Source organism: Scophthalmus maximus, chromosome 7, assembly GCF_022379125.1.
Source record: "Scophthalmus maximus strain ysfricsl-2021 chromosome 7, ASM2237912v1, whole genome shotgun sequence".
Lineage (NCBI taxonomy): Eukaryota > Metazoa > Chordata > Actinopteri > Pleuronectiformes > Scophthalmidae > Scophthalmus > Scophthalmus maximus.
In genome coordinates this window covers 17960155-17985461 of record NC_061521.1, presented here as the reverse complement: position 1 = coordinate 17985461, position 25307 = coordinate 17960155, and the positions used below count along the sequence as shown (strand labels likewise).

Below are 25307 nucleotides of genomic sequence, written 5' to 3'. Positions count from 1 at the left end.
TGTGTTTGTCTTGAGAGCTATTTGCCCACTCTGCCATTTCCCCAAGAATCTTAATACCCCTGCCCCCTTGGCCCTCATTGGGTCCCTGCATAAATAGTCCATCTCGGTGGGAGTCCACCATCCCCAACCCCCTGTCCACCTCACTGTTGCCAGGTCTAGATGGGACAAAGTGAGCATTCCAGGAATAGCAACACAACTCTAACACCCAAACCCACCTGCTCCCCTCCCACTCAGACAGGAATATTTTTTTTACCCTGCACCCATTCTCCTCTGTACCTTTAACTGTTGCTACTTTTAATCAGAGATCCTGCTATGTTGCTGTTAAGAGGATCCCTCATTGTGCCAGTATTGCTTGTTTACACTGAACCAAACAAAGCCAGCATATGTCGCTCCAGTGTATGGTTATTTTTTTCTTACGAGCATTCTGGAATCAGAGGCGTGACATATAACACAGTAGCATCGGCGTCTGCCCCTTCAAATGCCTGCTCTACCCTTTACATAAACGCTGATTCTGTCTGATCCTGTCTCTTTGCTGCCAGCATAATTGCGGAAGAATAATGCCCCTCAGATCTGTATCTGTATTTTTTATACAGAGCTGCAAAATAATAGCAAACTTTGAACAAGCTGTGTAAAAGGGGTTGTAACTGTGGGGGCTCCTATGCAGTGACAGTTTTTTCACAGGAAGCTATAAGAATCATTAAGCCCATGAAACAACTATTTAACTTTTGCTTCGTTCAAACATGTCCTTTAATCTATGACCCTTGCTTCTGTCTTTCCCTTGTTATGTAACATGACCAATTGCCAGTGCCTCTGTCAGACAGACAGACAGACAGACAGACAGACAGACATCATACAAATTCTTGGAAGCCGCTTGTTTCACCTTCCCAGTCAGGGAGCTGCACTGACATCCATCTGTCAATCACCACTGCAAAGGGGGAATGAGTGGCCAGTTGATCTCAATTTCTTTGGGAGGGGAATACTTGTTAATTTCAAAATAAAGCTATCCTGAGGTTGGTGGAGGAAAAGCAGGGAGGAGCCATGGGGAGAGGATGAATAAGGTCCTGTGCTCAGCCCCTGGGTGGACTGAACCCCTCTGTTTGCGCTTTTTTCGGCCTTGGCACACAGGGATGCCTGTGAGGAATGGGTCGGAAGCAGGAAGTGGTCGTGTAAGGCGATCTGCAGATGCTGCACAGAGCCCCTTTTCAACAGCGGACCCCTTGGTCCCGTTCTGCACAGCGACACATCAGGTAGTCCTCCTGCAGCAGCCACAGCAAGACACATGCTACGCACACATGGGATCACCAGGCAGAGAGAGAAGGAGAGATGAGAGTAAAAGATAGGAAGGGGGGCAGAAAGAAGGGGAACTTAAACTGAGATTAATGCAGTAAGAGGATAAGGTGCGCAGGAACATTAAAGTGTGGGCCTCTGCTCACTGATCAGTTAGTAAAAAAAAATGTGTTAAAGCACTGCAGGACGATGGTCCTAATGTTGATCTGTCTAAATCCTCTGCCTCTACTTTACTGAAATTAGAGATGGAACATCAAGCTACAGGTGCAAAGCAGGTTCATTTCCCCATCGGGGAACCTGTCGAACTCTTTCTATCCCGTGCAGAATAGCTGCTGTATCCCATCCTGGATCTGAAGTAGATTGGCATTCACCAGGTGGAGCTCCGGGAGCTGGAATCTGTCTCCTCTCTGTTTGACTTCCTTTCCTCTTCCTCGTATTTGCCCTCCCTCCCTCTCTCCCCCCATTGTGCCTTTTGGATTTCCCAGGTGAATAATGGTTGTAGGTGAATTGCTGAACTCGGTTATATCTGATTTCAGATCCTGTAGCTGCCCGAGGTCACCACCTCCCCCTGCTCGGTATTTATAGATAGTTTTTGCAGCTGCAAATAAAAAGGGCCTTTTTCACAAAGGTGGCCCATTGACAAAACACTGAGCAGGAATGCAAAGCACTCCAACTAGTCCATCACTCCCCCTTCATTTGGCTTTAATTGTCTCGGCTATTCTCAAACCATTAGCATAAAGTGGTTTTGAGCAGGATGCATACCACCTTGTCTCCCGCAGTACTAAATAAACAAACAGTAAAAGGATAAAGATTGAATCCTGCTGAAATGCCACTGAACGACAGCCCAACTGAGCTTTACATGCTATGAATGAGGCTTTTGTTTGAACAGGACTCATTGTTATTGTTTCCAAGCACTACTTTAGGTGCAACTCAAGCTGCTGAAGTGGACCAAAGTGTCGAAACCCCAAAACAGAAACAATTATTCACGTTGTTGTGTGTGAGTGCCCGTGTACGCCAATGTTGGAATGTCTGCTGTAGTTTGACAGTGCTGTAGACTGTATTGCTGAAACCGAGTTTTGCGATTGCTGTTATTATAACATAGATTAAAGTGTGATGAAATGATCTGGTCAAATCTATGTCTCTGGCAGATCGTTTAGCTCCAGTGAGCCTTTGAAGGTCTGCCCGGGCCAGGGAAAGAGAACCAAGAAACGGCAGAGGGGAACATAGACACAGACAGACAGAATCCAGTCCACTGTCCCACCATAACGCTAATAAAACCAAACAGAAGGAAAGCACGCTTCACTTCCACCAAAGTCCTGCTGTTATGAGACTATGTATATTTTTGAATACCATGTCACAGACTACTTAGGAAAGCCTGAGTCGTAATTAGGTCATTTGGACGTTTCCTTTGACTATTTAAAGGGAGGCAGGCAGGATGAATTTGGAAAATACTGGTACTGACTCACGCACACTGTGCCTGGAATTCCCTCTTTACCATTGGCCAGGGGACTACTGATTTTGGCCTTGATGCAAATTGGACTGAAGAATAAAAAAGGGAGAGAAAAATATTACTCAATGTTTTTCTTCTTTGCTACCCTTTCCACGCGTCCCTCACCGCACATACTAGAATTGTGCTGGAGAAAGAAACTACTCAGGTCTGCGCCTTAACACTTTACTCCAAATCGCCTCAGCTCACGATCTTATTCTTTGAGTTAGCCGTGTTGGTTCTAGCATTAAACCATGACTGTCAATCATGCATGTGCCTCACTTGCATTCATCCTAAATCTTCTACAAATATTTTTGTGTTTCCTCCCAGCACCAACCCCCACCTGCCCCTCAGTTCCTGTGACATAATGCAAAACTGAGGAGATTTGTTTTCATGTGCTCTTGGGTTGGAGATACAAAGTATGAAGAAAGACAAAATAAAGATGGAATGAAGGAAAGATGTAAACAGGCAGGATGATGCATCTGTTTTGGGGTTTCAAACAGACAAACTAAAGAAGGTGGAAGTTCACTGATGATGGTTTTTAACCCTATTCTTTTTTTCTTTCCCGCCCTGCTGGTTTTTTCTCTCAGCTTACGTCACATATTAAGTTCACAGGAAATTAATCGCTTCCTGATTGCGTCCACCCTTTGATTTAAATGTTTGTGTGCCAGTCTGTGACCCCAGTGAGACAACATTAAATTTGACTGAAACACTTTGATTCATCTGCCGGAGCTCAGAAAAGTAACATTATACCCACTCAATATAAACTCACCACCAAACTGTATGCCAGTCACACAATGTATACTGAAATTATACATAAAAGCACTTGTGGGCTTGCACAGAGATCCACATATATATACAATTACATCCAATTGAGTGTGCAAATGTTCTCTCTCACGCTCATTCACCTCATTCCTGTAAAAGCTGAAATGCTCTCCTTCTCTCCTTATTGCAAACATGACCTTAGACCAAAGGTTCATTCACAAATAGAGCTTTTGTGTATCCTCCGACTTTGTAGTTTCACAGGAAAACTGTATTTCATGAGAATTAACTTGTTTCAGTTGGCATTAATATGAGGTGCATTTATGCAGCTGAATTCCCCCAAGTATTTAAGGAAAACTCCTTTCACAGTCACTTGTTGGAACTTGACTGTCTGTCCTTTTGTGTTATATACAAAGTAACTGCCCACTAAGTCTTACAAGCAAAGGTCTTACCTGAAGGGGAAAGGTCACGAATGTGGCCTGGAGGTACATTTAGACCCAACAGACCTGATATTCTTTGATGGATTTCTGCCGCTCCCAACTGAGTCACGCTTCAATGTAATTCTTCCCCCCTCCCAGAGGAAAAGAGCCAGTCGCTCTCTATTGTATTTGTCACGAAAAAGATTCAGCACAAGGTGATGGTGTTGAAGCTCATCAGCCCTTAAGCACTCTCACGCACATCTGAGTGCATGAGAAATAAACTTTTACTATTTGTATCTTCTTTTTTTAATGCAAATTCTTCACATTTTTGATGCTTGTGTGCGTTTAGTTTTTGGAAGAGTGAAGGAATACCTGACTGCACTTAAACTTCACCCTTACTCTGAAGCACCAGCCACCTTTCAACATTATTGAGCTTTTCTGACACTGCACCCTTAGTTTTCGCTGTACAAACAGGAGCATGTGTATTGCATCTGTGTTGCCGAATAAGTCTTTTGCCATTCATGCATTACGTTAGCTGATAAAGAGCATCTTTCAAAATGTGGGGATGGAGACACGAGGACACAGTAATCTCCAACCCGTTCTGCACGTGCATGCTCGTCTGATGTGAGTTTGTTCATTGATTTATGAGAGGGAGGGTGACGGGTCAGTAAGAAAAGGCTGAGTCCCCTGAGGCCACTGACACTCAGGTTGTACTTGCTGCTGCAGGCCCAGTCTCATCTCTGGACTTTCACCTAAATGTTAGTGGGCCCGAAATCCTGTCACTGCCACTGGCTTCCTTGTGGTAGAGGAGATGTAAATGTTAAAGGAACAAAACAGGCAGTTCCTACAAAACAAAAAAAGGCTAGCTTCCTCTGTCATATGTTCCTAAATTAGCTTGTTAACTAATGCTCATAGGAACTAATGATTTGACTGGAAAACTGGGTAATTACAAAAATGTATTCATATAAAATAAATCAAAGATAAATATCTTTTTAGCTGCATGCTATAATGCGTGTGGGGGCGCGACAAGACTCCATCTGCTTGTGGATTTGACCATTTGTTTATAATAGAAAATAAATATTGATTGAGACATCAAGAGAATCTTGCAAAGTATTTTCACATCTGCAGATGAACATTAAACTTTGTCTAGATTTTGTTTTCAAGGACGTACTTAAGGTTTTCACCCTTTTGAATGATGTAAATGCCTTGCACAGCTGCATGCTGCTATGTCAATGGTTAGAATGGAAAGGTTGTCATTTTTTGCTGGATCAGTTCTCTTGAGCAATCTTAAGCAAAGTTACAACTAAAAATGTATGAATTCCTCAAAGTGTGTGGTATAAAATGTTAATGTCAAGGCTGCCGTATTTCATCCTACACCTTTTCTTTATGTGTGTGGGGGGTCCATCCACCACACCCACCACAGTAAGTAGTACAGTAAAGTAATTCAGATTACAGGACATAAGGGTTCACCTTACCTTGAACATATTGAAATCGCTGAAGGTAGCTTTAGTTATCTTTTTAATTTGGGATTGTCTTAGTGTGGGCTATAACATAAACTGTGTCTTGGTTAAATTAAAATGTATTAAAATAAATGTAGCCTCAAAGGTGTGGTCCAACTCACTGGCTGAGACTGTGGTTATAAGACTGCCATTGGCCAGATGTCTCATGCAGCAGTCTCATCCCCTCCAGCTTCTGGCCTGTTACCATTGTATTAACAACAACCTCTGAACTGTCATACACTCGCTGGAAAATGACAGTTTCTGATGAAAAAAAATGTAATTCACGCAACCAGAGTCGACATCCATCTTTCACTGGGTTTTTTGGGAGGTGTTTTTCTTTGTGCGCGAATCAGACATTTTAATAACAATCATCGCCTCCCCACGTGCCAATGTTCCGCCAAAACAATTATTTTGTTGGGGCTCTGTCGCAGCATCCTGGGCTTAGTGCCGCCCAGGAATATTGTGATTTGGGTGCAGCCAGACTATTCTCCAGCACTGTGTCAGCACTGGAGAATAGTCTGGCTATGTGAGACTACCCCAGATGTGACTGCAATAATTAAGTCTGAGGTTACGGAGGACCATCATTAATGAATCCTTGTCCCATTCCATCTCAAAGGTTTTTTTTGCTGAAAGTTGAGAAGCAACCAAATACTTTGCGCCAGGCAGAACAAGGGACAAGCAAATATTGATACACTGAAAAAAGGGAATTTAGGCAGAATAAAACGATAAAGAAGGTTTTTGTCCATTAAGAAAAAGATTATCGTACTTATCGGTGGGAGTCAGGAAATTTAGATTGCCCATTCACTAATATCCTGTTCTACTCAGTCATGTTTTACAGTATATCCCATGCTACCTAGTTTTGCAGAACCACACAATTAATATTATATTGTGAATTTATGTCAAAAGGAAGAAGAAAAAAGAATCTTTAAATGCTCTAAAAACAAAGATTCCATCATGTTTGCGGAATGTGGTGGTTTGCAATATGGAAACAGTTTGAATCCAGAATCCAGAAAGTGGTTAGGAAAAAAATAAATAAAAGAAAGAAAAATGTCTAAGAAAGAGGAAAAACTTAGGAGGGGGTAAGGGGATCCTCTGGAATTACACACCAAAACCCCCTCAGACACACGCATACATGCATGCACACAGACACACATTGAGACGCGCAGACACTGACACACACTACAAACACACACTTCTTTCCTTTTCCCAACTGCTCAGCTAACCACGTCGGGTTAAGGGTGGGGTTAGGGTTGGCGGAGGTAGGGAGGCACGAGTACTGTAAAACAGGCCTCCTTCAGTTCTGTGCTCGCTGTTTCATTTGAAGTCCGACATTGGTTTCTCTGGCATCCTCCTAATATTCTGACGGTTTCTGACAAATCCTCACCGGAGTGAATACGACGGAAGACTCGTTGATTATTCTCTGTAAATTGAAAACGAAGTCAGTAAACTACCGGTAGACAACTGGTTTTCACACGTACACATCCAGAGCCTTCTGAGTTAATAACAGTGTTGTGGTGTAGTGGTGAAAGCATGCGGAGTTCTCTTCACTGACGTATCTCTCCTCCTGCTCCTGCCTTTGAATGGACATATGCGCAAAGATCTTAAAGGCAAATTGCTTGCATAATGGTTGTTTCCAAAAATACAGAGGAGTAGGCTGGCGTGCTGACCAAGGTTTTGGCGGTGCGCCCCTGCAACCGAGCCAGCTGTTCTCACTGCTCCTTCCCTTCACTGGACCAGTCATGCTGGGAGAGGTGTGATGAGAGCAGTCAGACAGCTTTTATTCTGCCACCTGATCCTCCCCCCTGCATCTCTCCGATTACACGGCCTACTGGGCTGCGCAGCAACTTCCTGACGCTCATCGCTCTCCTCGCCTCTCCTCTCCTCTCAACCAACCCTCATCTTCCTCTGTCCTCTCTCTCAGTGGTCTTTGAGAGTATGTGTGGTGATATGTCAGCGAGTGAGCATATGGAAAAGCTGAACGTGTTAGAAAAACCCTGCCAATGCCAGTTATTGATTTATATATTACAAAGGGAGCCACTGTTGACGAAAGTGGATTTGTCAGCCTCCTGCTGCCCTTCTCTTGGCTCTTACACTGCTTTGCATATCTGGAGAGTTTTGTGTGGTATCTTACGCAGATGTTGAATTCCTGCACAGTTAAGCTCGCCTATCTTGGTTGCAGCGGTCTGTTTTTACCATTTCTTTCGGCGCTCTCCTGTTACAGAACATACTGAATAGCTCAAAAGAAAGAGACGCTCGAGGCCTGTAGTCTTTAACGTTAACTGACTTTGAGAGATATGGAGCTTATTGGGGGCTTTGGGCTCACGGAAAATAGAAAATGTAAAATCAATTATGAGCTTAAGTCACTGATGTGATGAGTCGACAGAGATTTTCACAGTGCTACCAGCATATTTTCACTCAAGCCAACACCACATACATCCTTCACCAAAATGACAGGAAAAAGAGTTTCAGGAAATTGAGTTTTCACTCAGGCACCTTTTACCCAGTCCCACGTCTCAGAGGGAAACCAATTACATGCCCCATGTAGAAGTAAGGGGGGGGAAGCCAGTTTCTATAGTTTTGTTCTAGCTATGTACTCTTACATACACACACACACACACACACACACAAACACAGATGCACCTATACCACAAACTCATCAGTCCTTCAACACTCAGCAGTCTCAAGCATCAGGGTGGTGTTGTGGTGAAGCCATATGGGGTGCCACTGCATGAGAAACTTGGTGATTTGACGGGAGGCCCAAGGAACACACACACACACACACACACACACACACACGCACGTACACAAAGCCTTAATTGACTTGTAAAACTCCACTAAAACACTTTTATGGAACAAATTTTAGGCCGGTTGCACAGAATTTGATATCAACTTCTGCCAAGCGTACAATTCTGTCACCAACACACTGTATTTACGCACAGTCCAAGAACAATTTATACTTCTCAAGATAAAACTGTATGAGCTTGAACCAAAGACGCCACCAGACTGGCAGACGGATATGTGTAAAGTCTGTGTGTGAAGTAATTTTGGCTTGTGTGGAGGAGATTGCAAGGAAAGAGTTACTGAGCTGCACGGAGCTCTAAGGGAAGTCGGCAAAGGCATTTGTTACGAAAGAAATGAACCCTTACTCTTTGTAAACTGACAGCTCAGGCTTGGTGCTACTTCTGTAAGGCCCCAGTGATCCTCATGCTGCTCTTTATTTGCTTGGGGCATTCATCCCCAGCCACAAACTTCACAGGCCGGTCTGAGCAAATACAATTGGGGCTATGATGTATGATGGTGACTGCTGACTCCGTGAACTGAATCAAGCGTTGCCTGGTGGAGATATTGGCAGGGCCATTCATATCGGTTTCCCTCACCGCTGGAAGAGATGGCTGCAGACACTCCGGCTTTCAGATTCTGTGGAGCTGTAGAGGGGATGTGATTTTTCACAACCAGGCCTAAACCCAGGCCAGGTCTCATCCTCAAGACTCCCTCCCAACCTGCTAAATGCCTCTAGGATGTTTACCAGAGGATGAGACAAGAAAAAGACGTGGCAGAGAGGGATTCCTCTGGGTTAGAGGAGGGTCATACCTCGATATTTCATTATTTTGTCAGGTGGTATCTGTAGATGTTAACGTAGCGCTCAAGACCCAACGCTGTAGGCCATGTCATCTTATCTGGTTTGTGCATCCCCCTTCCCTCCTTGCTGTGACTCTGAGGGCATTCATAAACCGAATAAATGTTCCTCTTGGGGCCTCATGTCTGCATGTCTGGACCCTCCTAACAAAACCAAAACTGTCTGAAATGTGTCTTGCTCAAGGACACTTCATCAGGTGGATGGTTGCCAAATCTGAGGCTTCAACCCAAGCCCTCTCTCCGGTATTGATAATAGGCAGGCGGAACAGACAAGGGGGTGGCGTCGAAGTTTGGTTACCATGCCTAGAAATTACATTTTGGTGCTAAATCCAAGTTTCATCTGGTCTGACCTCAAAAGCAGCAGAATCAGTCGAGGGCCAAAGTAAACTGGGAGCTGAGAAGTGGCGTCTGGGATGCCTGAGGAAAGGCAACAAACGTCAGTGTGCCCGTAGTTCTCACTGTCTAATGGCTGACTGACTAATCCCTGATATTCCTCCATGATCTAAACCTGCAGCACTGTGTAGCAATAGAACACTGTGGCATTGTGTCCCTGCTCTTAAGGAGTCTGTGATTCATTTACTGGCAGTGCTTTTTTGGATCCATGCACTGTATTTTTCTCATCCCCAGTAATGCTGTGAGCTTCATCATTTCAAAATCATACGGGTTTCTTGTCATTGTTTGTGTGATTTTGACAGTGATCTCCCTGTTGTACAGCAGGGACACTCCCCCAACACTCAGATTAAACTGTATTTATTCTCCTGGAATAGCCATTGTTGTCAGGGATTTTAAGTACTATCTCCAATACTCTGAGTATGAGTTTGGCAGTATTTTTTGAAATTCCCTATTGATCGCGCAGAGTCCTCTTTGTAATGATGCAATAGTGCTCCCTGCTGGCAGAAACTAGGAATATAGTAATGGTTCTTAATCTTTCACATGGAAGTGGATGCTTGAATTCTTTATAACTGGGCTCATTGCTTCTTATAACGTTGATTCATGTAGATATTTCTCACATTTCTATCTTTCTAACTAATACCTGGACTGAATTAATGTTTCTTTAGAAGATACATTATTCATTCTTGAAATTAATTATTTGTTTGCATGTTGGATTAGTATTGCCAGACTTTATCTGGAGAATAACACAAATAAAAACTTGTCATCTGAACCTCTCTGCTCTCTTTTCTTTCCAGGTGTGCTCTGTTCTGGTGCCAGATCGGTGATGCACAATGAGGGGGAAGAGATGAGCCTGCAGCCAGCAGTCCTGTCCCTGCAGTTCCTGCCCCTGGACATTTACTGATTCATACAACCCAGAGGACGATGCCCCTGTCTCCCAGATAGCACTTCTGAGGACCAGGCCTTCACCGCACGCATTGTGCATCATGGCAGGAGAGACTCAGCGAATGCACGCTGTCAAAGAGCTGGACGCTGAGTCCAAACTGCAGGATGAGGGGACAGCACTGGAACAGCAGAGTGACAAAACCACAAAGGAGTCCTCAGAGCACTTTTCAACCACAGGCACTGAAGCCAGAGCCAACAGCAGAGGGGCCAAAGTTGAAAAAGTAGAGAAGAAAAGGGACTGTCCTCAGCAGCGTGAGGCTGTCATACGGCCACAGCAAGCAGGGAAAATTGACTTCAGATCACTGCAGAACAGACCAAAATTTGCCACTGACAGGACTTGGTCCAGTGGCAAAGGCAGCCCCCAGTCCCCGAACGGAAAGGGCCGCAGCCGAGAGAAGGGGAAGCGGTCGGGAAAGGCAGAGCGTGGCAACCCGCAACAGCTGTACAGACTTAGCATTACAAATCCACGCTCCAACAACCCCATTGGCATTGCCTACCCACAGCAGAAGGTAACGCCACCCAAGAAGTTGGAGACCAGTCGTGGCCCACTCTTGGGCAGCTACAGATTCCACGTCCCCAGTATCCCGGAGAGAGAGGCCGAACTACAGCAAGAAGAGCTCAACTATAGCCGCTGCTTCCAGGAGGCCTCCTCTAACCTTGCCACCCCAAGCTATACCTCACAGGCACTGGTTTCCTCAAGTGCAACATCATCCCACCCACATCAGCCTCTGTCACAGCAGCAGCAGCAGCAGCAGCAGCAGCAGCAGCCTGCCTCAATGGAGAACAGCAGCACACAGCCGGGCAGCCAGCTGATGTTGACCGACTTTCAGCTGAGTGGCTCTGGTGCATGGCAATCTCCTGAAAGGATTTTTAATGGTGCTAACTATGGGATTTCGTCACAGAAGTCCTCCTCCCTTACAGAAGCCAGTAAGGCAAGTGCCTTTGTATCTGGTCCTTTTCAATATGGATATAATTTTCTGGAGGAATCGACCTCTGACTCTTTTTCCTGTGAACAGAACACGCAATCACAAGACTTTACAGACTCCTCCATAGGGACAGTTCACGTGACTCACAACTCATTTTCCTTTGCACCCGGAGACGGACAAAACATGGCTCAAAACAGCACTCAGTTCAGTAATGAGCAGCAATCTGAGGACGGAAGCTCTTATTCTCACTCTCCACAGTCACAGTACATTCAAGGGGTAGCATCCTCCATCCAGTGTCCTAGGAGTCTGAGTGAGGACTCAGCCAGCAGTGACAGCTCTGGCTCCGGCTCGCAGCAGACGGAGCAGGGGAAGACTTCCCTGTCTGAGAGCACAGACACTAACGGACAGGCAGACAGTCGGGATGCAGCAATCACCTCGGGGAATAAGAAGAACTGCCACCCTAAAGACACGGCTGCCAACCAGAGGACATTCATACAAGGAAGTGTGCACCATGCAAGAAATACTTCACAAGGTCCAGGCTCCCACATGCACTTTTCCAGCAAAACATTTAACAGCCCCTCAGTCAATAACATTCACAAAGGCTCACTGCCTTTTGATAAAAACCTTAATAATAAGGTTCTTAATAGGTTGCCACACTCCTGGGAAGGACCTAGTAAGACATATTCACCAGCTGATCAAAACACAATTCAGTATTCTGACATGAATGATAAATTTCACTTTCAGGAGCAGCCAGCACTTGACCAAAGGCCAAATTCATCTAAAAATAGCAGAATATCCTGGCAGCAGATTCAAAACCAAAACAGAGTCGAGTTATCGAGGCAAATAAGCAATCAAAAATCGGCCTACATTGTTTCCCCCTCTGACTGGCAGGATGACAGTAAATCACATAAACACAGCTCACTGAAAAACCCAAGCTCATTTCAGAACAGCAGAACTAGTGATGGGTTTTCAAACCAAAGACAGGAGACTGTAAAACACAGTAGTAACACAGTCTCAACTTTTAAAGTAGAGATGAACCACACACAAGTATGTGAGTCAAAAAATAAGGCTGTTTACTTTGGACACAACCAGTCTCTTCCAGTTGCATCAAGAAACTACAGCTATCCACCATTACAGGTCCCACCTATGGGACTTATGATGGTGTCACCTTATGAATCCCCTTTGCCCTCCCCAGTTCATAACCATGCGTCCAGTAGTACCTGCTCTTCCCTCTCCCCAGCATCCACCAGCCCTGTCAACATCAGTTCAGAGGACAGTCAAATGTCAAAGTCAGCACCTCCGCACACATTCTACCACCAGCCCCAAGCCAAAACTCAGCACCAGTTTCATTCTGATGCTTCACGAAACCTTGCGTATGCACCAGACAGATTAAAAGATGACATGATGAGCTACCTGCAAAACAGCACACATCCAAAGACAACAATGGATGGAAACAAAGGTTACATGGACAGTTTCGGTGTGGAGCATCACCAGCCTCCGCCACCATACTCTGCACATCAGCTGTTACCCATCTCATTAGCCACAGCAAATCTTGACCAGTTAGACGTGCTTCTTACATGCAAGCAGTGTGATCAGAATTTCAATAACCTGGCTTCATTTCTGGGCCATAAGCAATACTGTGCTCAACACACATTTGCACAAAATGACCTCAAAGATATTTCAAAGATGGAGGACAGCAGGAAGTTCAATGCAGAACCATCAAAAGCAGTGCCATCTGTGTCAAATGTTTCAATGGCCAGGTGCCCATCTGAACTTCACCTTACCCTGTTGGGGCTCAATAAAAATGGAGAGCTGATATCTGACAGTGAAACAAAAGGAGACAGTAAGGATGATCCCATGAAACTCAACTTGTTCTCTGGTCCTAGTAATATCCCTGTCACTCTCCCTGAGTTGGAAATGGAGGACGCCAAATTAGACAGCCTAATCACAGAAGCCTTGAATGGACTGAGCTATCAGTCAGACAATGTAGAGATAGACAGCAGCTTCATCGATGCATTTGCTGATGATGACCTCACCACTGTCAAAGCACCAAACAAACAATGTCCGAAAACCAAAGAATCCCTGGTGTTTGAGAGCAAAAGTAAACAAGCAACAGGTGATGGACGGCCTTCCCCACAGGGAAAGTATTTTTATGACTCTGATGTTGAGAGCCCTGAGACCGGCAAACAGTACGCAGAAAGCAAACTTGAGAAAATATCTCTGAATTTGGAACAGGATGAGAAGATTAACATAAAAAAAGAAGTCTCTCAGAAAAACTCAAGAATTGCCTCAAGGGAGAAGACAAAGGAACAAGACAGCAAAGTGAAAGAGGCAGAAAAACTATGCAAGAGTGAGGATGAAAACCCAAGCACACAAAGGTTTCTCTTATCCAGCAAGATGACTGAATGGTGTGGTGGTAAAAGCTTTCAGGACAGCTCTGCACTTCGAGGGTCAACACCCTCAAAGGTCTCTACATCCCCAACCTCAAGAACTGCAATGAAAGAGAGCAAGAGGAAAAGCTCTGGAGGGGGCACCTGGAGCAAAGAACTTATTCACAAAATAGTTCAGCAGAAAAATAAGCTCCATAAGCTTCATGTTAAAGGTACCGGTACCAAAAACCTCCAGTTTTCCTTGGTGATGGAGAGACTGACTCCCACTGTACAGAACCCTGCATTTGGAGAATACGACTATGTCTCAGACTCTGATGATGAATGCGAGCCTCTAAAGATAGCAAGCCAAGGCCGGCTGAATCAAAGCAGTCGTTGTAAATACACATACACCAAAGAGTGCAAATGGAGAGCACGAAGCGAGAGGGACCAGGCAGCGTGGCGACACGAGTCCAAGGAGTGTTTTGAGGTGAAAAAAAGTGAGGAATTGTCCCTCTCGCCTGAGACACATGGTTCTCACCAGAGACTTAGGAGGAGGGGTAGCAGGTCATCCACAAGCAGTGAACTCAGCACATCTGTGAGTTTTTCAAGTGATAGTATCAATAGCCCCAAAAGCACTGATCGCACCGACTCAGACTGTGAGAAGAAGACAGACATCAAAAAGAAAGAGTCTTCAGAGCTGAAAACCTATGAACGGTCCTCCCCACAGAAGCTATGTAAAGATTCCAGCACACTAGCACTGACATTCACTAAATCTGTCAGGAAGTCTAATACTGACAAAGTCATTCTTTCTGACATCAAAGACGGTCCACAGGATCCAAAGAAGGACCAATCGAATCCAGACGTTGGTAATCCGGTGTCATCCTCGCAAAAAGCAAAAGACACAACGAAAAACTTTGAAAAAAGCAGAAACTCTCATACAAAATCAAGAGAGAAGCCGGTGTCTCACAGAAAAGAAACCGGGCCAACGATCGGTCCAGACACAAGCGCCCTACAGAGAGCTGACAATATGTGCCCCAAAGAAGAACCACCACAGAGTAGCAGCACAGATAACAAGCAACTACAGTTTGAGTCACACTCTCCCACCATCAGCAAAGAAACTGATTTCAATATTGACACAAACACAGAGGGCGATGGCAAAGAGGGGCCCGAAGACACGGCACCAGAGCTATCAGACACTAGCACATTTGAAAAACAGAGTGTCGGTGTCTGCATGGTGAAAGAGGCTATTCCTTTAGCGAATGACCTAGACACACACAAGCCTGTTTCTCTTTGCACCTCATTGTTGGATGAGGTGTGCCTATCTCCGACTGAAGGCCAGGGCCCATTGATACAAAAAGATGCACTCCATCTCATGCCCTATCCTCTGGATCAGGAACAGGGGCTCATGAAATCCCCACTCTCATTTGACACCTCGTCAATGTTCGGGGACCTCACAGGATTCGACAGTGGCCTTTACTCCGATATGCCAATTCAGAAAGAGGGTTTCCATTCAATGGAGAACACAACTGACAAAAAGGAAGAATTTGTGTCGTCCTTCTCTCCCTTTCTGGAACATAGAGAGTGGAACATTATAGTTAGCCCGGTGCTACCAGATGAGATATCTCAGTACAAAGACAACTCTGAGAAATCAAATGAAAAGAAACCAGATTACAATCATGTCCCTTTGTCTCTGCCAGAAAAAATAATCGACTACGGCACAAATCTCAACAGCTGTGCATCAGAGGATGAGCTGGAGATAAAGAGAATAGTGAATGAGCTTGAAAACCAGCTGCAGACAACTAAGTTGGAAAGCCCACCGTTACTAGATCAGGATGTTCCCAAGCAGCTGCAAATGAGCAAATTTTCACCTTTACGACTGGGTGATGAGTCAGAGAGTGAAGGCACTGGCCTGGATATGAGGTGCCCTGTGCAAACAATAGATGCGCCGGTGTCCAGAATGCCCTCAGAGCCTTTCACGGAACCAGGACTCCCCTGGTCCAGTCCATTCTCGTTTGAACTGATGGGGGGACACCACTGTCCCCATAGTCCACATCACAATGAACCGAGGGCACTCGACCCTTTTACTGGGAAAGACAATGATGCACAAAATATGATCGCCACAGCCTCACATATTGAAAGCTCCGAGCTCCACCATGACCAAAAGTCAGGGGAGAGAAGTACTGAAAAAGGGACTCATTTAGAAACAAAGGAAGATATTTTAGAACAGAAGAGATACACAGAAAACCTCATGAAAAGCCTGGAGGTGATTTCCGACTCTATATTCAAAAAAGAACCCATTATATCGGAACACAAGGAGCTGAATGTCACCTTTCTCACCAGTCAACAACATCAAGGAATTAAATGTCAGGAAGCTGATGCATTCAAGAGAGGAGATCACAGTGAAAAGGAAGCAATTACTGAGAAGGAGAATATATTATCGCCTCCAAATATCAATGAGCAGAAGGGTGATATTGAATTCATTCTGAATGAGTCACAGTCGTCTCTCTCCAACAGCACTGACCCCACAGGCGATGGAAACCAGCCAATTGCATCTCAGCCAAGTGACGCCTCGGAAAACGATGATAGTGATGGTGAGACTAAAGTCACATCAGAGGAGGAAATCACTGAGGAGTCTGCCCACTGCTCAAGTGTGGGGACACACAACCCTCATGCAGACTCCTGTTGGAACAGAAATGCGGACAAAAATTCAAATCAGTCATTTGAAAACAATAGTGATGGCCAAGAGTATCTGACTACGGTTGGCAACGAGGGAGCAGAGGCAGTGAAGGGAATCATTGATCAATCTGGCAGCCGTCCTTCGTCACCAGCTCCACCTGACCCCAGTCTGAACATTGGCAAGAAAATGGCAGATGTGATGAAAACAGCTCTGCAAGAACAGTCCACTGATAATCATGATGATCCCGGAGAATTTAATTCATCATATGCCGGTGAATTGGAAGTGGAGCATTCAGAAGATTTGATCGAGGCAGTGGAAACAACAAAAAAAGATCATTTGATTGGACTTTCTCCCTCCAGAACGTGTAGCCCTGCTCAGATGTGCGGTGGAAGTCCAGCAACTGATTTGTCAGCCGAGAGAGACACCACAGAAAATATCTGCAGTCCGACAGTAGTGGAGACCAATACAGAGAGTCCTACTCACTGCTCAGCCTTCCAAGTCACCCAATCCATAGAGGCACAACACAACCTGTTGATTCTTTCGCAGTCTGACGGCCACGTTGACGGTGATTCCTGCGAAGTTACTCAATTTAATGACCCTCTGAAACCTGCAGCAGGTCTTGCCTTTGACATCACTGAGAAACAAGAAGAGATTTTACATGTTCAGGACATCAAAGAACATCTTCCCATCAATTTCATGGCAAGTCACCAAAACTCACCATACACAGAGGAGGCGGAAGAAAGTCATTGCCTTTTTCTAAACACTGCCCCATCAAACAGTCCTCTTTTACCAACCTCTATTCAAACACCCGTGCAGAAACTGGAGCTAGAAGACAATTCAGGTCAGTCAAAATTTAAATGCAATAATGAGTCTGTTGATGAAGGCTCAGGGGAAAATGTGAACTCACCCTTGAACAGGGATGATAACCAAAGTGTCAGAGAGGCTCTACACAGCGATGAACCACTGGGCAGAACAACTGAGATGCAGTATTCGTTGATAAGCCCACCTCACCTGGACTTGGGAATCACAGAGTGTAAAATCTCCAGCTCTGAAACCACCAGTCCCTCTCCACTTCCTGTGACCAGCACAGCAGAACCACCAGAGGTGGAGAGAGACAGAGATCCAATGTATGATTTCAAGCTCAGCCCTCTCAACTACACCAGCATCTCAGACGAACCGCCACATCTGAAACAGTACGACTACATACCAATTTCACCGGCCAGTAAACCCGAAGACAATGTGGACATGAAGCAGAGTCCAAGAGATGACGGTGAACCATGTGACCTGAGCATAATCCCTGCACTGATTTTTAACAAAATTGACACAAAACTGAACACAGACACTACGGCTAAAATGAATGCATCAGACGAACCACTGGTCCTTCAGCAGCATATACAATTCACATGTCTTTCAATGGGTCTCCCAGCTGAAAACAAAAGCACAAATTCCTCAGCTGGTAATGTAAAGAAAGACTTGGACATTTGCCATGATCCAGTTGAACCTATTGAGCAATTGCATATTTCTGCTGACATGCTGAGAGAAGCTGAATCAGTGAATTTAGATTCTCACAAGGCTTCTGCTGAGGACAGTACACTTCTCGGAAAAGACATTTCAGATGGTCCGCCCACTCCTACGCCACTGATCATTTGTGAAAAAGAAGAAGTGCCTCTTCCAGCAGACCCATCAGAGGAGCAACCCACGATAGAGACTGGCCAGTGTTCAACAACACACTCAGTACAAAATGAAATACCACAGAAAAAGACACAGAGCAACACGCAGCAGGGGAAAGTGCTCTGTGAAATCTGCTTCATGTGTTTCAGGACTGTGCCAGGGTTAAAGAGACATAAGGCCATGAAACATTTGGTCAGAGCTGAAAAACACATTGGCCAACAGAAAACATCAAACCATCAGGGGACTGTGCTTATTTATGAAGCGTCACAAACTACAGAGAAAGGACATAAAGGTGATTCACAGGCCCGTTACCTGCCAAAGATGGACGGGCTGTCTGAGTCAAGTAACATCCTCATATCTAAAGCATCAGAGACTGAGTCAGTCCTGGAGGAGAAGGCAACTGAGACAAGTGCAGTTGCGGTGGATGAAATAGGCCATCCAACCCCTCTGCTGCCAACAAAATCAAAGAAGAACAACAAAGCTCGAAAGAACAAAAACAGCGAGGTAAACATAAAGCCAGACCCTTTCTCTGATGAGATTCTGAATATACTAAAAACCGACATATTACAAGCTATAACTCCTGAGTTCAAGAGCAGTGGAGGGCACTGCAAATCTGCCGAGCACCAGGTGCAAATCAATGACAGGACAGTTACTGGAACAGAGGAATTCCCTCAGACTGTTACTTCAAACTCTGGCTTTGACAATGCATCCGGGCCTCTAGCAAAAGAGACAAGTGCACTTAATGAAACCGTGGAGATAGATCAAATCACTCATACAGTGGAAATGAAATGTACAAGCATGACAGAGTTGGCAAACGGGGAAGTATGTACTGATGATAATGTGGAAAGTGCTACTTGTGCAGACAAGGATATAACCAGAGAACGTGATGAGTCCAGAAAGACTCTGTGTCCTGTGGAGGAGGTGTGTGACCAGGAAGCATCAGAAGAGAGCCTTGTCCAGGAGATTCTTAGAAAGGTGGCAGTCGAGATAAAGTGTGAGAAAAGCGGTGGCCCTTCAGACGACTTACATCCTCTCTCCTGTTTAAATTCATCTCCCCATAGTCCTCCTGGCTTAAGTTCTGATCTGAAGGCCTTACTTGACGACGACACCACGTTCTCACAGCTCTTCCCCAGAGATGAGGAGGCCAAAAGGAAAAAGAGCCCGAGGGTGTACAGCAAAAGAAACAAAAGACAGAAGCTATCGCCCGACTCAAGTGTGACTCCGGATTTCCCTTCATCAGAAACCTTCGTGCAAAATAAAGATCAGTACGTGGAAAACCCAGCCGAGCAGACTTTCACTGACGATCAAACCAACCACTGTGAATACGAGACAATATCTATTGATGATGCCATCATGTTAAATATGTGCCACAACAACACATTGAAGGCTGATGCCAAGCCACTGTTGGATGTCAAACAAAAAGATCAGAAGGATGTTCCTGAGGAGATTGAAAAGCCTGGCAGCCATCTCTTGAATCCACTTGAGAGCACCATTGATAAATCCACCATTGAATGGAGTGGCACCTCTGACTTCGCTGGCTTTGATGCCGACACGAATGTGACCTCTGACCCCAGCACCTGTAAACCAGAAGTGCCAACCACGCCGTGCCCCTTGCCCCAACCTGCCGCCCCTTATCCTGTGGAGCCGCGTGTCACGGAGAATGCCCAAACCTTCCACAGCATCGACATCCAAAGCATCAACACCACATTTCAACTTCCTGAGGTTCAGTTCTTTGACTCCAACGACATCTCAGTGTCTCCTAGTGTTGCAATTGTTGACGTGGAAAGCAGAGATGATGAAAAGTCCAAGAAGGTCACAGAGCGGCGAGGCAGGAAGCGGCAAGACGGTGGAATGAAGGTCAAAGATAAGCAGTACAAATGCAAAGTGTGCTTCACTTGGTTCCTCACCCTAGGTGAGCTCAACTTTCACAAGTTATCCCACAACCCCTCCCCACCTCCAACCTGCTACATGTGTGTGCAGCGCAAATTCAGCTCCAGGGAGCAACTGAGAGACCATTTGAGGGAGAAACACGCCAAGAACAAGACAGGTATCTGGACCTGTGGAATGTGCTTGAAGGAGATATCAGATGTGTGGATGTACAATGAACATTTACGAGAACACGCCACCCAGTTTGCCCGGAGAGGTCAGAGTCAAGGTTCCATATTAGACATTCCAGGCTGCTTCATGCAGGAGACCGCCGTGAAGAACTTTATCACCTCCATCATGCAGCACCGCCCCAGCAGAGCTGTCAGAGAGTCCAGCAAAGCCACTAAAGAACAGGAAAAAGCTGTTGCTGCAGACAACGCCGCGGGAGGGGTGAAAACCTCAGAGGGGGCCGAACCAAAAGTTCACAAAAGTAAAAGCAGCAGTGGAGCGGGCGTGAAGCAGAGCACGTTAACCCCTCTTGAGGTCCTCCACAACACGGAGACGTCGAAAAGTGTGGAGATGCATCCCAACTGCAAAGACCCCTCTAGAGACTGCCACCACTGTGGGAAACAATTCCCCAAGCCATTCAAACTCCAGAGACATTTAGTGGTTCACAATTTGGAAAAGATTTTCCTGTGTCACAAATGCCCCGTCTCTTATCAGGACGCCCGGGCGCTTAAAGACCACCTGAAGAGAGCACACGAAGAGGTGCACGAGCCAGATTCAAAACACACCACGCTTTACACCTGCGAGCTCTGCGCTGACGTCATGCATGTGATTAAAAAATCCTTCATCTGCAGCACCTGTAACTACACCTTCTCTAAAAAGGAACAGTTTGATCGACACATGGAAAAGCACCTGTCTGGTGGGAACAAAATTTTCAAATTCCGAGGCGTTCTCCGGCCTGTCAAAGCATCTGCATCCAATGAAGATGAATGTGATTCGCCTGCGAGTAAGAAGAGGAGAATTCTCTCTGACAGTCTGCAAGAAAGCAGCTCAGACAGTGGAATTGCTAGTTTAAGCTCAATGCACTCGAATCAAAACGCTGAACTACAGTCTTCAAAACCCTCTGTGTTCACAGCAGACGACTCCACACAGACCAACGCAAATGAATACCACGGTGACGCGAACAAGGCCAGTGTGAAGACTGAGGACATGGTGGAGGACTACTCTGAACTACTTGTGGAGCTTGAGAAATGTATTCACATGGGCTCGTCGGAGTCTGCTACACCCAAGAAGGAGGACATTGACCCAACTCCCTCACCTAATCCTGATAAAGAGGGGAATGGAAATTCACCGTCTGAACCATGTGACGTGAAAGAGGAGAACGAGTCAGTCTGCATCAGGGCGGAGACAACGAAAGAGAGCAGTGGTGTGGGCGAGATTATTAAAGCTAAGGGAGGCTCAGCTGAAGCTGACACAGCCGAGATGGAAGTAAAAACAGATTTGCCTCCCCCTAGTGAGGAGTCTTCTGTCGGTTTAGGAGAAAATCAAATTGTTTCAAAGACACCAGCAAAGCATGAATTAGCACATGATGTGATGGACAGGCAGAGGGAGGACGAGCAGTGGCAGCACACGTCAAAAAATAATGACAGCAAACAGCAGACTTCTTTTCATGGCGCTGAGCAAGAAGGTAGGAGTCAGATGAAAGACAAAGCTGCCAAAACAAATGACAACACTAGATACAGCACCACGACGAGCAGCTCCAGGGCTCCAGAATCAACACCCGTCCTCCACTCCAAGGTTTCCCTCAGCACCTCCGTCTCAAACGAGGACAAAGAATATCTGAGACCGCAGAAGAAGAGGAAGGACATGAAATCCCCTCACAGCCTGCAAAGGGTTTCCTCTCCAGCTACACAGGAGAACTATGGCGTTGACTCTCGGGCCAAAAAGAAATTTCACCCCAGCAAGTGTACGAATCCCTCTCTGCAAAGAAAGTCGGACGGACCCAGCGACTACCCCGTGCTCTCCTCAGTGCGGGACGACGTTGTGAGCAACAAAATAGTCTCCAAGTCCAAGACTGCAAACTTGGGGTTGCAGGCGAAACGAAGTTTACTTGATAGCTGTACTCCAAAGAAAGCTGATATTGTCAACCCTCTAAATGGGGATTACAAAGCCAAGAAGGGATCTCTGGGGCGACCTTTGCATCCCCCTATTTCTAAAGTGTCCTCAGTTCCCATGAACAATACTTTGAACAAATCTAGGCCAAAGATGGGGGTTAGGTCAATGGAGAGCCATTCCTACCGGACAGCGGAGTCCCAGAACCACCTCTTAAGCCAGCTGTTTGGCCAAAAACTCACTAGCTTTAAGATTCCGTTAAGGAAGGACACGTCCGAATCTATTAACTGAGTGTGGTTTGAGGGATCTGTGAATAAGAGACTGTAAATGTTCAAGACAACTGATTATGGTGAATGAGATTGCACAGCTGTTTTTCTGTGAAATGCTATCTTTAAATACTTACATAGTCACTTTATGTCTTCTTTGTACATTTTTTAGTATGCAAATGTGAGGATGAATGGCAGATATGAATTTTGGGTCAAAAATGACTATGCTATTTGGGAAAATCAATGAACTATTCTGCTTTTCCCTATGTTGGATTTTTATCCATTTCAGAGATTATATTTCATATAACTAAAGGAGAGAAAAAAAGAATACTTGAAAATACAGTAGAATATGTTCCTCTAAGAAATGCATGTTCATTTTGCATTCATTATATGATTTTATCAGTTTAAGTCTTTTGCAAATGACGTCATAACTGACCTGGACTGTTGTCTGTGCACCTTTCGTAAATGCTTCCAACATATTCATTTTGTATAATTTTTTTTTAACTTTACTGTACTGCATCGACATCGATCATTTTAGCCTTTTGTATAAACATTACCTGGTGCTACATTGTGTTTTATTGTAATGTGAACGCCAATGTCCTCAGAAGGGAACATGAGATCTGTAGCAGTTACACTACATTCATCCAAATGATTTTACTGGTTCTCTATTGTTTATTACAGATACTGTGTAAGCCATCCAAGTGCTTCAAATGTAGACTGATAAAACACAAAATTAGGAAAGCTTCCAAAGCTCCTTGGATAAACTCAGGTGCATACATGGACGTCACAGTCCCAAGACCTGTATTCAGAGTTCTTCCCATGCACTGATAATACCACACGCCAATCAAAAACTCAATCATTTGTGTCTGTAACTCCTCAGACAACTGTTTATTATGAATAGTATTTACTAGGACAAAAAACGGTGCTTTATCCTGTTTATACTGTATGTATCTTACATTGTATAATATTGTAGGTAGATTGTTGTTTTGTGTAATGCTTCATGTCAAAGTTTTATTTTAATAATGTGCAAAAAGAATCAGAGAAGAAAGGGAAATGCAGTGCCTCTTGCAAGTTGTAAAGTGGTTCACTAAGTGCATCTTTTATAGTTGGTTATTAAAGATCTGTATTGCTCTCTCCTCGCTCTTTTCTTCCTTTTTGTTCATGACATGTTTTGCAAATGTTCCCACTTCCATCCCCGCGGACGGCAGCTGTCACCACATGCATCAAACACTGGAAGCAGTGGAAGCTTCTTGTGCCTGGAGGCAGAAACAGGTGCACACACAACAAAGTCTGACTTCATTTTTTGGTCTTCAGATCAGCAAAAATGTATCTTTACTACAGAGAAGCATTCAACAGGAGACAGTTACATTCATCCAACCATATGTTAGTCTCCACGAGCGCTGTCGAGCAGGTGGCAAGGAGCTCTCGGTTCTGTGGCGCCTCTGTTGCGTCGCTCTCTCACCACGTGTAAAATGGCTTCTATTCCTACATGAACATTTATCATCATCACATAGGAATAAAAAGCCATAGCACACAGTGGCAAACATGTAAAGTAGTGTAGTCACCATCCACTGAACTACCATGAGACCTGTGGGGTGGGGGCAGAGTGGAAGTTATATTCTTTGTCAAGGAAAGAAGCTTAAGAAATCAACTACTGTATTGTGGAATAAAATAAAACACTAAATATCAGCAGTCAACTGCACCGACTGAAATTGAGATGTGTATAAAACACGAAATCAGTAGACTTAAACTAATCATCTTGATTAGAAACATATTCTTAAATATGTAAATGTGGCTACTTTTCCTTCAAATCACATAATCTGCTGTTCTTGACGTATTAATGTTTCATAAGTCCAAAATGTATTGGGATGTGATGTAAGTGCACTCACTCAATATGTCTAGAATGTGTCACAAGGTTGTAATCACATAATAAACGACCATCAAGCCATGTGTTGATTCAAGAGAGAGGCTGAACTGTGGAGAACCACAGAGCTTTTGTCGAAATAACTTCTCTAATTAATTTAGTGGGAATACTGGTTTGGCAGCATCCGCAGAGGCAGCATGTTTTGGAAATCGCAGATGACAGCTGAAATATACAGTAAGCATAACTGTCACTGAATTATGGACCACTTCTGTTCCAGTCGGCTCGCTGTGTCAAAGTTTCACCAGCAGGACAGAACTGATTCACGGAGGGGTGATGGCTGGTGTGTGTGACATTTTGACCCTTATTATAGTCGATGTCATGAGCAGCACATTAAAGATTTAAATTCACTCTATATCTACTTGACACAGACTAGGAGCTGTCATGAAGTCACAATTTCACAACTTTCCCCATGATTTTCTTACAGAAATCACCTTGATGGTCAGAAATACTATTATAATTGGCTAAAGCTTTTTTCGACGTATTTATAACCGTGTGCTCCTGCATACTTGAAAACAACTCCCAATCAATCACTGTCATCTTATGTGTCAGACATTATTGGGTGTTATGTAATTGTTCATTCATTTTGATCAAAATATATGAATAAGTCAAAGTAACACAACCACAATGTTTTTGTATTAGGACAAACTAACACAATTATAGATTTAAAGATTGTTTGAAATACATGGATGGAAATACTTCGCAGTCTTTTGCTTCATGTCAACGCGATTGTGGTTGTGTATAGAGGTAACTCAAAATATTCAAATATTTCCAGACGTAACTGTATATATATATACATATATGTGTGTGTGTGTGTGTGTAGTTTTAACTTTTAGATCTGACAATAGGTTTTCCTCTTCAGTGCTTTCCTCTTCCTTCTCATATACTGACCCCTGGCTCCCTTGATAGTTGATATGAAAAACATTGTTTATGAAACAATTAGTGGAAAAGTGTTTTTAAATCTTTGGGGTACAACGTTGTTTTAGAGGTAAGTGCAATGTAAAGGAAAAATTGTTTGAGCTGACACATGTTGAAAACATTAGAAAATAAATACATTGTGGAGCAATAG

General features: G+C 44.5%; 1 protein-coding gene across 1 annotated transcript in view; it reads left to right on the top strand.

The window, feature by feature from the left end:
* Positions 1-23452, top strand: part of LOC124849321 (zinc finger protein 469) — a 61344-nt gene extending 37892 nt beyond the window's left edge. Inside the window, exon 3 of the mRNA XM_035642961.2 lies at positions 10277-23452. Within this exon, the coding sequence (XP_035498854.2) occupies positions 10466-22342 (11877 nt within the window). The 5' untranslated portion in view covers positions 10277-10465 and the 3' untranslated portion in view covers positions 22343-23452. The remainder of the gene's footprint in view (positions 1-10276) is intronic.
* The last annotated feature ends 1855 nt before the right edge of the window (positions 23453-25307 follow it).